The following is a 14905-nucleotide window of genomic DNA, read 5'->3' as shown; positions in this document are numbered from 1 at the left end:
AGCCCTGAAAATGTTTAAAAAGAGAGAGCAAAAGATTGTAAATATTTGGAAAAGTTGCTCTGTTGGTGTTGCACGCATGTCTGTGGCTGGCCGTTTTGAACCTTAACCTTTCGGAGGCAAAAAACACCTTACTGATTTACAAGCAGGAACTGTGTTTACTTTATCATCTGATTAGATTAAAAAAAACTTTAAAATTAAAATACACTTTTCCTTGCTTTTTGTTTTTAGTATCGAGTTGGAGGAAATGATGGTCATTCCATTCATTCATTACAAAAGGTGGGTCAACTAAAATCCAACTAAAGTAATTATTCAATGTGGATTGAAAAATTAATTCTATTAGTGATTTAAAGTATTTTCTTGAGCCCTCATTACGTACATATTTTTTTGACAAATATAAACAATGTTAATTTACATTAGGCTAACAGAATTTGGAATTATGAGGAGCAAAACATTTTGTGAAATCACAAGTTGCAAGTTTACCACAACTGTGATGCAAATCAACTTCCCACGAAAACACAATATACATTGGAACTTGCAAATCAGCATTTTTTGTTTGCAGTCATTTCAAGGCAGATAGTAAAATTTTAACTAGAATATATGAGTGACATGACAGCAGATGGTTCCGGGGTCATTCTGACACATGTGCAAACAAACCTACAAGCCGCTTATGAGGTCCTGATAACATCTAGTGAAGACCCGAACTGATACTTTGAGATTAATTTTCTTTTTTTTATTTCCCCAAACTTGCTCCTTTGCTAAAATCAAACCCAGGTATGACATGAACCTTCCAAATATATTCCTTCTATTTCATACAAATTCCAATCTCATAAAAACGTGTATATATAAATATCGTGTATAAGAAGAACGAAGTCAGAGATTAGGGCAACAACCTTGACAAGCAACGTGTGGTGCGGTTTAATCATTCACACTCATATTTACACACGCTGCAATTCATTTCCTGAAAGCATACACTCCGCACTCAACCTGCTTGTGCAGTATCATTGCAGTCCTCGCATCTTCATTACATTGTTATCAGCAAGAAGGATATGACCAAAGGTTCCTGTCGGAATGCCGGAATGATTTCCAATACTTATTGTGTTTACAGATGTGAGGCTTTTTAAATCTTATTAGAAGCTAACACTGGTGTAAAAGCACACAAAGAGCAATTTCCTTCTCTTTTTACTTTGCAAATAATATATATTAATTGAACAAATTTGAATCATATAAAACTGAGTGCAACATGTTTGTGTGGTCGGAGGAAACACACACACACAAGTGGAGCCTGCAAAAGTGCCATTGTAGCAGAGGCCAAAGAGAGAACCATAGATAATTGCAGTGAAAAGTGCTGGTATGTATAAAAAAAAAAAAAAAAAAGTGAGGAGTACAGAAAAAGAGGGGAGGGGAGGGGGGGGGGGGGGGCTTCGAGAGATGCAGACAGAAGAAGGTCAGAAAAGAGATTTGCATGTCAAGTAGTAATCGGAGGCTGGTCCTTGTGCACACATTCACATGCCGTGAGAAAGCGCTCTCGTAAAAACACCCATCCAGAAAGTCTGAATAGAAAATCTCTGGAAATTATTACAAAATAATTAAACTCAAATCCTCACTCGTTGACTCACGTCTCGATTCACTTTCATCTATCTTTATCTCCTTTCCTTTTCATGTGTCGTTTAAAATCCCTTCCCTGCCGGCTAAATGATATTTTAGGTGTCGGACAGAAATCATAGAAGATTAAAACTCTAGAAATCAGTTTATTAGGAAGATGTAATAAAGCAAAATTGGACCAAAAAAAAAAGTCCATCATATAAGCATCAGTGCACTGCGTATTATCATGACATCATTAAATGATGGCTCTCAGGAGTTTTTATTTCCATTATGCAAATCCTGCTGATAAGGTATGCAAGCTTTTATTCAAATTGCCTCTCATCAACATGCATATGACCGATCAAGTGCTGACCTTTCACCTCTATTACCACAGGCGCTCATGCAGAACACTGGTCAGGGAGCACTCGGATCTCTTGTGTTTTACAAATGCTGCACGTAAAAAAATCACATTGCAGAATGTGTCACGTTTTGAGACCAAATAAGTAACATTTAATAATTACAAGCTGTTTTTTCACTGATTTTTGAGTGCCGACTGGATTGTGTTACTTTGACACGTTTATAGTTTCAAGTCATTTAATCATTTGTCTCATAAAAAGACAAAAAAAATATCTTCAATTTGAACAAAATGAGACTTTGAGACGCGACACAATTGAGGGAGTGTGCTGGCTCGTGATGCAATAAAGTGGAGAAGGCATTGTCATGGATCGGACCACCGCCGGGCTTTTGTTGGTCATGAACAGAGTGAGAGATGGAGAGGGTGCACTTGAAAGCGTGAATAACAAAAGAGGAGAGGAATGATGTGACAGGAAGACAGGAAGTGACAGCAGCCGGTAGATGAAAGAAAATGACCTTGAACGCCTCATCAAGTCGCATCAAGTCGATTTGATTCGTTCGAACAACACAAATGGTCATTTTGTACATTTTGCCCATATTGACCTTGGTTAACTTTGACCCCCCACCACCACCACCACCTTCAACTAGTCTGTTCACAATGTTCTTGGGGGAAGGGGGTGCGTGTTAAGATTGTCCTGGCACATCGCCAGTCTCCCCGTCTCTCATTACCACTGTGTGTGTGCGCTTGGTTGTGGCCTGGCAGTGTGACGGGCGTTACCATGGCAACCCCAGAGTAGGATCCAGAGCTTGTGCATCATTTCTACACAGTGGTGCAATGGCATACCCACACATACACACACACACTGCCTCAAATGGTTTCATTTGATTGCCACTCACATATCGGCCTTCTTTTACAAGATGAGATTGTCCTCAACAGAGTATGAGCAATATTAGACGAGAAATACTGTATGCATTTTTTATTTTTTACAACCTCCTTTTTTCTTATTAATTTACTTCATCATATCTTAGGTTACTTTGTTTTGTGGTACCCTGGTTGTCTTTAATTTACTAAAATAATATAATTTATATTGAATATAATTTATATTTAATTTAATATACGTATATAATATTTATTTTTTATATTTAATAATTAGATTTTTATACACCACACCATCATTGAGAAAATTGAAATTAATCTGTTCTACAATGAAGAGACTAATACTATGGATGTAGAACTTTTTTTCTTCTTCTAAAAAAAATAATTTAAGGAAAATGCCTATTTTAATGAATCCTATGCAAAATAATTTTTTTTAAAAAAACTACATTTTGTCTGTGTATCCAAAGTCTGAATGCTTTTACACTAATTTAATTTCAAGTATGTTTTTAGTGAGCTGAATGTGTGTGTGTGTGTGCTTTTGCAGTCAATGCCTGCTTAATTTATTCATGATGAGCGCATAGAATTACACTTTGCCCACACACAGACTTACAGGACATGCTGTTACCATGAACTACATAATATCTATATATTGTGGCCAGGATTTAAAATGTAATAAACAATAAAAAATTAGAGGCAATCAAACAACTTGTGTACGTTTGAGTGATACATACTTGTGCTCCTCTCAGCAGGTATCTTGCAAACTTCTCCAGTTGTCCCAAGTTTGATGGCTGCTTCAGATGTCATGTTTCAGCTCTGTCAACAGATTTTCAAAAAGATTTGGGTCAGGGATCATCGAAGGGCACGCATTTTGATAATTTGGTGTGTATTTATCCGATAATTGCAAAGACAGAAGCAGATATTTGTGTCGGGTGGTTGCAAAGTGGTCAACTTACATTGGTCTCATTCTCGTCCACTTTAGTGAGGCTTAATAATAAATAATAAAAAAAAGGTTTTCTTCTTTTATTTTTGCAGCAGTCATCAACTTCAACAAGGGAAAAAAAAAAAAAAAATTTCAACGCATAATTGTTTTTAATTCCAACAAAACACAGGGCCGCATGATTCCTTCCGAAATTAAAAGCAACAGAGATTCAATTAAAAATAAATTATCACCATAAATTAACCTCAAAAAATGCTTCAGCAAAATTCTCTGTGCATTATTACTCTGCGGGAATCAAATTAAATAATCTTAGGAAATGTAACATTTGCTATCTTCGACTTCTGCTCCATCTAAACAATAAAGTGCATTTTTTTTTTTTTTTGCATTTCACTCATCATCGAACGCCTTTCACTTAATCTTAACATAAAAAGCAGAAATTAAACTAATGTAGTCAGGCACTTTAAAAAATCTAAAGCCAAGGCGTTCTTCCTCAATGAGTGTCCTCATTTTTCTTTTTGGACTTTTTGTGTTTCCTTTCTAGTTCTTCCCGTTCTGCATCTCCGTGTTTGTCTTTCTTGTGCTTCTTTGGCCTCCTTTCATGCTCGCTCTTCTTCACGCTGCTGCCGTTGTGACTGGAGGGCTTGTCTCCTCCCGCTCGCTCTGCTTTTGCCTCGCCGTGATGATGACGACTCGCTTCCCTCTCGGGCTGCGTCACCGCTTGGCCTTGTTGTTGGCTTTCTTTTAACAGTTTTTCCATCTTGTACCGTTTCCACATCTCCTCTCTGCTCATGGGTTTGTCCTTAACAGGGGGTGTGTCTGAATGTTTGGAGGGGGGTGGTCCTCGGGGCTTAGCTTGATGGTGGTGCTTGGACGGCTTTGATGCCAGGCTAGACCTGCTAGACTCTTCAACTCTTGGTGGAGGACTATTTCTGTTGTCCGATTTACTTTCCGTATTGTGATGCTGGTAGACGTGGCGACAATCCTCCTCTGTGCTTTTTGCATCTGATATGACATTTGGCTCATTGTGATTGGCTGAATTGTGTCCGTCTACGTTGACTTCCTGTACGCTGTCCTTCTTGTCGTCCTCATGTGCTGTCAAGGAGGATTGGATTAAGATCGGTAGCACTTTTTCTGTCTCTTCTATCCTCCCCTCCTCACCTTTCCAGTTGGTCTCAAGATCTACTGGCTCATCCGCTTCAGTCTTTCCTCCCATTTCAGTGTCCCTGCTGTCATTTCCGTATTGGCCGCTTGAGGGAGCCAGAGAAGCGTTTCTCTGCCTGGTTTCATCATCTGTCTGTGGCTCACCTGACCTTTGACTCTCTTGCTCAGAATTTTCCTGAGTTTCCCCATGGCCCGGTGTCACCAGTGGCACTAATGAAAGAGGTTCTAATTCAGGTTCTTCTTCCAGTGGTGGAGGTGGCATGAATGAAAGAGGTTCTAATTCACCCTCTTTTTCAGGTTCTTCTTCCGATGGTGGAGGTGGCACGAATGAAAGACGTTCTAATTCACGCTCTTCTTCAGGTTCTTCTTCCAGTGGTGGTGGAGGTGGCACGAATGAAAGAGGTTCTAATTCACCCTCTTTTTCAGGTTCTTCTTCCAGTGGTGGAGGTGGCATAAATGAAAGAGGTTGTAATTCACTCTCTTTTTCAGGTTCTTCTTCCAGTGGTGGAAGTAGCATGAATGAAAGAGGTTCTAATTCACTCTCTTTTTCAGGTTCTTCTTTCGGTGGTGGAGGTGGCATTAATGAAAGAGGTTCTAATTCACTCTCTTCAGGTTCTTCTTCCAGTGATGGAGGTAGCATGAATAAAAGAGGTTCTAATTCACTCTCTTTTTCAGGTTCTTCTTCCGGTGGTGGAGGTGGAGGTGGCACTAATGAAAGAGGTTCTAATTCACTCTCTTCAAGTTCTTCTTCCAGTGGTGGAGGTGGCACGAATGAAAGAGGTTCTAATTCACCCTCTTCTTCAGGTTCTTCTGCCGGTGGTGGTGGTGGCGGCACTAATGAAAGAGGTTCTAATTCACCCTCTTCTTCAGGTTCTTCTGCCGGTGGTGGTGGTGGCACTAATGAAAGAGGTTCTAATTCACTCTCTTCAAGTTCTTCTTCCGGTGGTGGAGGTGGCACGAATGAAAGAGGTTCTAATTCACCCAATTCTTCAGGTTCTTCTTCCGGTGGTGGTGGTGGCACTAATGAAAGAGGTTCTAATTCACCCACTTCAGGTTCCTCTTCCTCCAAATTGAAGAAAGGGACCTAAAAAAAAATAAAGGAAAACTGTGACTTGATCATTTGTTCACTTTTTGCACACTTTGGAGCACCTGTATTAAATAGATTTACATAATTCCCTATGGGAAATACTTCTTAAGGTTCAATTTGAGTTTAGTCAATTTTTAAGACAAAAAAAAACAAAAACAACAATACTGTACTAGCCTTTTTTTGCCCCCAATATATATAACTGAGGTTGCTTACTCACAAAATATCACATCAACAAAGCTCCTCTGTGAGAAGATCATTATTTGTAGTGTTACTATAAATATTAACAGCAATGAGACTGAGAGTCACACACCTGCAGAAGCTCAAGCGTGTCGTCTTTCTGTTCCTGTGGGGTTGTTGTCACCTGGATTCTCCTCTCCGGAGACTCCTCACCTCCCTCGGGGTCCACCATGAAAGTGCTACTGTTTGCCAAAGTAAAAGCAGCATAAGAGGAAGATAACCCAGCATGAAATTAAATATGGATTCCTCACCTGTCACCGTCCGCTGTAATGTTTAGCCTTTCACTGGAGTGTGACATCATCACAGTGTCTTCATCACTTTTGTTCTTCATCGTCACTCCCTCCATCAATTCTTCTTCTGGGTTTGACTCTTGTGGCAACTCTTTGACAACTGACTCGTCTGGCTGTATTGCTCGCTCATCGTTTGCCAAGATGTCCTCCTCCTCAATCTCCCTCGCCCTTTCTTTTTCTCCGTCATCGTTCCTCTCGCTTTCCTCCTCGATGTTCTCCTCCACAATCAGACTCTCTTGTTCTCCGTCGTTACCGGTCACTCTTTCATTGTCCGTCACATTTCTCGTTTCATCTCCTTCAGTCTCCTTTATATTCAGTTGCTCATCACCCTTTTCAGGTTCTGTCCCATCTTTCTCTTCTGCTGTATGAAGTTCATGAAGCCCAGCGGCCTGCTGCTTTTCGGGAACCGGAGCTTCTCCCTCTAACTTCTCACCATCTTCTTTCGCATCACCCCTCTCTAAAGGTCCTTCCTGTATTTCTGTTTTCTCCTCAGATCTTTTTGCATCCAGTTTGATGTTGATGCTAATCTTCTTCTGTGGTCTCACTTTCATCCCTTCCTCCCAAATGTTTTTCAGCGGTTTCTTTTCCTCTTTCTTCGGCTCTTGCGGCTTTTCTTTGTCAACAAGCTGTGGACTTTCATCTTCGGGGATTTCGAGGGTACTGCTTTCTTTATTTTTCCCCTCGCTCTCGGATTTAGCAGCTTTTGAGACTTCAGTGTGTTTGTCTTTTTCCACTTTGGAAGCCTTTTTACTGGATTTGACATTCTGACCGCTCTTCTCATCCTGTCGCTGAGAGTTTGACTCTTTTTTACATTTCTTTTTATTTTCTTGTTTCTGTTTCTTCTGTTCATTTGATTTCAGTGAATTTTGGACAGCATCTGAAACATCACTGTGCGGGATTGAGTCACTGGCGGTATTACGACGTTTCCTTTTCTCCTTCCTTCCTGTTGCGTGTGTAGCATCAGCAGAACGGGTGTTGTCTTCTGACACCTCACATTTTTTTATTCGTTCATTTGCCGTCGCCCCCTGAGCCCGGCCGTCCTTCGTGGTGGCGTTCTTAGATGGTGGCGAGCGAGGCGGAGGGGAGCTAGAGTCGCTTGATGATCGAGACGGAGGAGAACGACCCTCGCTAGAAGATTGAGAGCGACTGGAGCGACTGTCGTTGGATGACTGAGATGGAGGAGAATGGCGGCGCGTCAAAGGGCTATGTTGGAAATGGCCGAACGAGTCGAAATTGTAGCTGGAGTGGTTTTCTGCTCGGTCCGCCCATACGGGATTCGGGGGAGGCGGAAGTTGGTGGTAGTGGCTGACATAACTGCTAAAATATTTATCATACCACTCTTTATATTGTCTTTTCCATTCCTCGTAGTAATCTGTATTTGGCTCCTGGCTGCTTGTCGCCTCGGCGGCATAAGCGTGTCCTTCGGCGTGTTTGGAGGAAGGCGGAGAGCGTTCCTCTCGTCTCCTGGATTTGTATCCGCCGTGAGAAGACTTTTTACTGTGATGGCGTTTTTTGCGGTGATCTGACTGCGACGTAGAGCGAGGACCCTCACGGGGAGAAGATGATGAGGAGGCCGTGGGCGAGTGGGACCTCTTGTAACCATAGTTGTAGGAGCGAGAGGGATTGGTGCGGGTGTGTGACACTCTGTGACGAGAGTATGGTGACCTGGTGGAAGATAGAAACAAATTCTTGATGCCCATGTTTGGAAATGCATTATAAGCAGTAGGAATATTTCTAATGCACAAAATAAAATTAATTAAATAGGTAAATAAATAAATAAATAAAAAAGTGATCTGGATCCAATATCAAGGTAAATGCATAAAATGCGTAAAAGCTCTACCTTGATCGGCCGTGTGATTTTGAGCGGGACCGACTGGACCTGCTTGATGAACGAGATGATTTGGACTTCGAACGAGAGGAGCGTCTGTAGGTGGATCGGGTGTCAGGAGACCTGAAGGATGCAATCATGCACAATTGAATGGAAAAATAAAGATATCTGAATCTGCCGACATGTTCTTCACCTTTCGCTCCTGTGTCTATGATGACTGAACCATTCCCTCTGAATGTGAGGAGGGATGGAGGAGGACGAAGAGGGCATGAGGGGAGGGATGGGGGTACCCTGAAGGTTTGGGTGTGTCCAATTAGGCAGGGCCACTGGGTGTCCTGGAGGGTGACTTAGATACTGCTGACCTGCAGGCAATGAACGAAAGAGGTGGCCGAGGAAGAGAGGCGGAGGAGCGGATGGATTGGAAGATGAGGCGGGAGGGAGGGGCTGGAATTCAGCTGGAACTCCCGGAGGACAAACTGAGGGCAAGGAGGAACTGTAGGAAAGATATGAAGAGTTTTGAAATTGTGCGTGGAGTTAAGCTAAACCCGCATATATTGATTTTACTGACCTGTGAATGCTGGTTGGTGTTTGAACTTTGATTTGAGGACGAGAAAAAAAAAAAATAGTTAACAGAGCAGATATTAAGCAGTACGGGCAAAAACACTTTCTTACCTAAGGAGATCCTCTGCACTGAGTCATTGTGAACCTGATCAGAAACCAAAGATACATTTCGAAACAAAATATATTTTTTTCACAATTTAAAACACTGTCCTGGGATCTCAACATATCCAAGGTATATTTTGATAAGAACGACTCGCAAATACATTTTCAGAACTAGGCATCTAACTCGAGATTTTTTCACTTAATGTGTGGAAAGAAACTCACTTGTGTCATTGGCTCATCTTGTGCTTTTTCTTCCGCTTCCCTGTGTAAAAAAAAAAAAAGACATTGTTTACAGTTGTAGGCAAGTTATATAACCAGATAGATAAGCGAGATATGACAACAAGACCTCTTAAGTTGTTGCCAATGAGCTCGACTATCATTTGATACTTTTTCTAGCAGTATGAATAATAATTTGGATACATACACCGAAGATTGTAGGCTGGAACCAGGACGAGCTGCAGGCTCATTAACAGCAGCCTACGGGCATCGTGAGATAGGAAGAGAAAGACAAGATGAGAGACAAATAACATATCTCCAGTAAGTTCTACTTTTTATAAATAGAATACCTGCAGGTTGTGGGTGGACTGGTGGATTTGTTGTTGGGTGGCTACAGGAGAAGGAACAGGGTTCGGTGTTGGGGCGCTGGACTTTCCCTTCAGACTTTTGGTGACGTCTTTCTCTTTTTTAAAGTTATTCACAGCCTGTGTCATACACAAACAATAAATGGGGAAAGAAAAACATTACAGGACTGCAGTGAAAAGCATTCTGGAAAATGTGAGAGTGTAACGATAAACATAGAATAGATTGCAAAAAAACAAAATAATCCAGTAGCAATGATTTCAACTCATCATCCCTTTGCGACTTTACCTGACGGAGGAATTTATTGGCTATTAACGTATCCGGAGATACATCGGATTGGTTACAAGTGGGACAGACGTGTCCTTCCGAGTCCAGCAAGGTTGTACGGATACCTGAAGAAGGACAGAATGATGTTTCTGAACAGAATAATAATATTGGGTGTGCTTCTCAGATACTCACAGTCATCACAATAACTGTTTCCACAGCATGGTATGACCACCGAATCCACGAGAAGGTCATGACAGATCAGACATTGAAGCTCCTCAGGCACAGGAAGCAACTCATCCTGCGGCTCACTCTCCTCTTTATGCAAAAAGGGATGTTTCTCTTTCTTGCCCACGGCGTACGCCTGACTGCAAAAACAAACAAACAATGGCTCCTTTCCTTATTTCCCAACTTACAGAATTAACCAGGCACACTCACGCATCGATGGCGGGAATTGCAAAACGTCCGCAATTCGTCAACATGGCTCCTTTAATGGTGGGGTCATCCACCTCCACCAGGAAGGAGCGAGGAATCCCGCTGCTTTTTTTAATCTTTGGAGGAGCGTCGAAATTTTTATCCTGTTAATGAAACACAAAGAAATGTTCAGTTGACTGATCTACAAAGAAAATCCAAATACTGCAAATTTTTAAAAATCTGATCTTGCTCATACCCCGCTGGATGGACATTTTCTAATATGGTGTCCGGCGCTTCCACAGCGAAAACAGGTGTAGTTGGCGGGGAGCACCCCAGCTATCTTTTTATTGTAACTAGAGGGACATAAGGAAATTATTGGATCACCGTGAGCATACGAAAATTAAATATTTAATCGAAAAACGGGAACTCACGTCGTGGGGTCGTATGAGGACTGATTCATCATCACTTTGATTTTATCATCCTCTGACACGTCAGCAGATGCCAGGTTCACCATCTGCACGGAGAGGAAAAGGTTTGCGTGGCCAGAAGAGACTACACACATTTGAATAAAAATAAAATACTGATCGGTGAGAATGACTAAGAGCATACCTTGGAGAATAAAGGGAGGCTTTTGGAAGAACTCTTGTCATCCATCTGTTAAGAATTGAACACAAATCCAGTTCACTGAAAAAAAAACTACATTTCGAGAGATTCAGGCCATTTCATAATGAAGAAAAAGCACGTTATGTAATTATGCAAAAGTATGTGGTCGTTGGTTAAGTATCACTTTGCTCAGTGGTTAAGCACATTTGTATGGGTGGGGGGGGGGGAAAAACATTACCATAGTCTTCTTCTGCTACTGCACATGCTGCTGAAAGCTACAAATCTAAATTGTGGTGATTTAAAAAAATTCTCTGGTTAGACCACATCAGTGACCAGTCTGGATTTCTGCCTCGACACGCGGAAGATAAAAATAAATCACAATTTAATCATCAAAATCTATTTTTACACATTATACAATGTATTCTGTTTTTTTTCATATTTTGTGGATTGACAGTTGTGACCATTTTTGAATAGGAGGACAAAGCTGACTTTGCTTTTATGCTTTTATGGTCACAATGGTCACATACTGGGCGACAAGCGTGGGATTTCTTTTCTAACAATTGAGTAGGACAATGGCACCCAATGACATTCCACCCAAAAGCTGAGTGTCCATCATTGGATAGCCAAGTCACATGACCTGCGTATTTGCTGAGGAGCCACCAACACAAAAAATAACGTGAAACAAGCAGAGAAGATTACAAAACAGTCGGCATTATGTATTGATATTATTAATCTATTAATCCCGTTGCGTCATCTGCAACTTTTCTGAAACATCAGACCGTTGAAGCTAATTGGAAGAGTTGACATCATGAACTGAATTGAAATCAAACACATCATACATTGGGCAGCTTCATCAGAACACCTTTATTTGAAGAAAAAACAGAGGAAGCTTTCTAGTGTCCAAATGGAATCAATGCTAAGGAGAGAAGGCAGACACTTCTCCTACTGAGAAATCAGAGAGAAAAATCAAGTCAGGTCAGTAAACAAGTAAAAGCTTGATAAGAAGCATTTAGTGTTACTGTTGGACTGAATTGCGTAACGCGAGTCTGTTATATGTTGTCTCGATTATAGAGCAATCAAAACTTCGGTTGATAAGACTGACTCAAAAGCTTAAAACTACTTATTTCAACATAGGGAAGGAATGTATTTTATTTTTTTAAAATTATTTGTTTTTAAGTTTTTGTGCCGGGAGGCGCAAAAGAAAAAAAACATTTGATGCTACCTTTGAAATCATTTGCATGCATCTTTCTTCTTCATACAGTGTAAGAATTTGATATTAATCTAAAATTGCCTTGCAGCTTTGGAAGTGAGTCAGATGGAGCACGGTGAAGCAACAGTTGGCTTTTTTTTTTTTTATCAGCCACCAAAAATTGCCTGCCTGATAAAAAGTTTTGACCCGCCCAGTCTGCACTTGGCACTCCCTTCATACTGAGCGAGCTTGAAAACACGAGTAAAAATACGAGACTAATATAACAATATCTTTTTATGACGATATCAGAGTTTGTGTGCATGTGTTTTTTTATTTTTATTGCAAATAATACCCGTGGCAGCATTGTGCTTTTGGTTGACTATCGGGCAAGTTGAAGTAAATACTCCTGTGGAAATGCAAACCAAAGATCAGACTGTTGTGCAAATAAGGGACTTTCTATTTGAGCTTTGGTATTAATTTATGTAAATTAATCAGCAATTAAAAGAGGCTCTAGATCAACTCTTTGAATATTATATTATTATTATATCTTACTTGGTTCTCAGGCAAGCAGTTCCTTTGAGTTCACAAATGTTCATAATGTAGCTAAAGGAGTCAAATTTGAAAGACCTTTGCATAATATTTTACTTGCAAAAATAACTGATTATTTATTAGGTTTGGTGTGTGGTGGTTTGGTTACGTACTGCTTTGACGACTCCAGAGGCAAAGAGGCCACGGGCATCTGAACGTTCACTAAAACATGAAAAAACAAAAATATTGACTACAGTTGATGATTTGATGTTACTCTGAAAACACATTGTTGGATGACTTCCCTTTCCTTGCACCACTTGGTTACACATTAACACTGAAATCTCTTAGTTATGTAAATTATTGTTTACCGGATTGTTCCACTGAGGGCTTTTACTACTTTCCAAGCAGGTACAAAAACAAAGTTAAGTTCCCTTTAATAAACCTGCCTTCATCTATTTATTTGAGGAGCATACGACCAATGTAAACAAACAAAAAACAAGTGCTATTAAAAGCAGGGTTGAATGTATTTCATAGAAGTGTTGACACTTACATGGTTTTAGACTTTTTGTGAGCGACTCTGATGTTTGGGACCCTCCTGACAATCACCGAAGAGCCTTTGGGGATAAGCGCTTCCTCGTCTGTATACTCTGAGGGAATAAAAGAAATTATTTAGACAAGATGCAGGATTAATTTGCCCTAAACGTCTTTTTGTGTTTGTCTCAGACACTCACGCTTGAGTTTACAGTGTTGGGATTGTTTTAAACCTTGCTAAATCTGATTTATTTGAACTTGTAATGTTACAATTGACCACTGGGGTTGTTCTATTTCCCATCTACATGGATTGCTCCACCATTTGTGTTCAAACGTCTGTTGCTTAACATAGCGACACTGATGCTAGCCTGTCAATAGCATTTGCATTTCCTCTTGTGTATAAGCATTAAGCAAGCAGACGTGATTGCAAAACTAAATAGTGACCGCTGTATTCCCAGAGTGAGTAAAACTGCGCAGCCATTAAATGATGGGGAAACATGGTTGCTGTGCATAGTTCATTTCTTCTGTTTTGCAATCGATTACAGATTCGAACCAGATTTTTTTTGCCTTTGATTCAACACAGACAAAGACTATATTGGAGATTTTGAACGCACCACTGATTTAGACCCACGAGGCAGCTGGCAACGCTGGACCACGTGTTTTCTCACCAATATTCAAGTTTCCAAAAATCTGTTAGACAACAAATCACACATTCGCACATCGACACCTGCAAATGTCATATTACCTTCTTTGGTTTGCGCATTGGTTATCTGCAGGTCGCAATCACCGGCTCGTAGCTTCTCCCTGCCCATGATCCGCTCCTTCAGATCCGTCAGCGTGATGTGGGGTCCATCAAACACCACCGTGGAGTAGCTGAGTTTGGAGGAGAATTTATAATGTATATGAGTCATGTTGGGACTAAGCAGACAGGACGCGTGCTCGTATATTAGCTTAGCTAGCTTTAGCTAACAAGTGTCTGGTAAAGTAGACACTAGAACATATGTCATCTCTCAAGCTCTGGTAGAACCGCAGTAGGTAGTTAAGGCGAGGCCGAGTAAGTCGCTTTCGAGTCCAATTTGTGCTTTCATCGCACTAAATGTGGCTTTCGGCACAAGTTTCTCGCTGACAGGAACTACGAGCTGTTTCCACAAGCGACGGCTCGTCAGCAAAGAGCCGGTTGATGCTGCGTTCAAGTGCTCATGAACACGTCGGCGTTGCGAATAACGTCCTTCTCTGATAAGGTGTTGATGAAAGACTTACTTGAAATCGTTTGCTTATTCATAAATATTCTAAAGACATATCAATTCTTATTTCTCCTTTCAAAATAATTAAAAGATTAAATAGTGGTTGGTTGTTCATGCAAGAAACAGTGAACACATCGTGATCATTAATTTAAAATAGCAAACCAAGATATATTTCTTTCAAGTTTTTAATAAAAACACCAATAATATATATTAGTTATATATTACACACCCATCATGCCATAGATTATGACGTTAGAGGGTTATGCCCACACGTGACTTTAAAGATTAGAACATCCCTATGGACTTGAAAGCAGCACAATGTTTCGATCAGTGGGAGTACCTGTTTGAGCGAGAGCTGTCATTTAAAGTTGGTACTAATTCTATAATAATAATAATAATAATAATAATAATAATAATAATAATAATAATAATAATAATAATAATAATAATAATAATAATAATAACCCATTAGAATAAGCCCCCCCCCCCCCCCATTTAAAAACGGTGAACCCTAAACATCAACTGACCTTTTCTGGGT

The 14905-nt window shown here is 40.5% G+C and overlaps 1 protein-coding gene and 1 long non-coding RNA gene across 6 annotated transcripts; one reads left to right on the top strand and one right to left on the bottom strand.

Annotated features, from left to right (window-relative positions):
- Positions 1-3817: 3817 nt before the first annotated feature.
- rbbp6 (retinoblastoma binding protein 6) lies at positions 3818-14339 on the bottom strand. 5 transcript variants are annotated; one of them, XM_049744837.2, is made up of 20 exons: positions 13869-14338; positions 13143-13239; positions 12766-12814; positions 10882-10926; positions 10704-10786; positions 10529-10625; positions 10297-10436; positions 10054-10226; positions 9883-9986; positions 9582-9716; positions 9440-9492; positions 9238-9277; positions 9025-9058; positions 8921-8945; positions 8546-8845; positions 8365-8475; positions 6486-8189; positions 6308-6416; positions 5502-5994; positions 3818-5132 (listed from the first exon to the last, which is right to left on the bottom strand). In XM_049744837.2, exons 1-20 carry the CDS (start codon positions 14032-14034, stop codon positions 4240-4242), a joined length of 4851 nt encoding a protein of 1616 aa, XP_049600794.1. In that variant the 5' UTR covers positions 14035-14338; the 3' UTR covers positions 3818-4239. The 5 variants fall into 5 exon arrangements, with proteins under 5 accessions (XP_049600794.1, XP_049600765.1, XP_049600761.1 ...); XM_049744808.2 differs by having other exon boundaries at positions 3818-5714; positions 5781-5994; XM_049744804.2 differs by having other exon boundaries at positions 3818-5801; positions 5862-5994.
- Positions 9136-10912, top strand: LOC125983556 (uncharacterized). The gene is made up of 2 exons (XR_007486740.2): positions 9136-9552; positions 10080-10912. It is a non-coding gene; the product is annotated as an uncharacterized lncRNA (long non-coding RNA).
- Positions 14340-14905: the final 566 nt, after the last annotated feature.

This window comes from Syngnathus scovelli, chromosome 16 (assembly GCF_024217435.2).
Source record: "Syngnathus scovelli strain Florida chromosome 16, RoL_Ssco_1.2, whole genome shotgun sequence".
In the NCBI taxonomy this organism is placed as follows: Eukaryota; Metazoa; Chordata; class Actinopteri; order Syngnathiformes; family Syngnathidae; genus Syngnathus; species Syngnathus scovelli.
Note: the sequence above shows the minus strand (reverse complement) of the source record. Positions and strands in the feature narration are given on the sequence as shown.

Bases quoted from the DNA above. Each gene is read 5' to 3' on its own strand.
- rbbp6 (XM_049744802.2), bottom strand. From the start codon at position 14,034: ATGACTCATATACATTATAAATTCTCCTCCAAACTCAGCTACTCCACG. The intron at 10,626-10,703 runs GTGAGTTCCCGT...ATGTCCCTCTAG, and splicing joins TCCTCATACGACCCCACGAC to TTACAATAAAAAGATAGCTG. The intron at 9,059-9,237 runs GTGAGTTTCTTT...GTTTCTGATCAG, and splicing joins AAGATGAGCCAATGACACAA to GTTCACAATGACTCAGTGCA.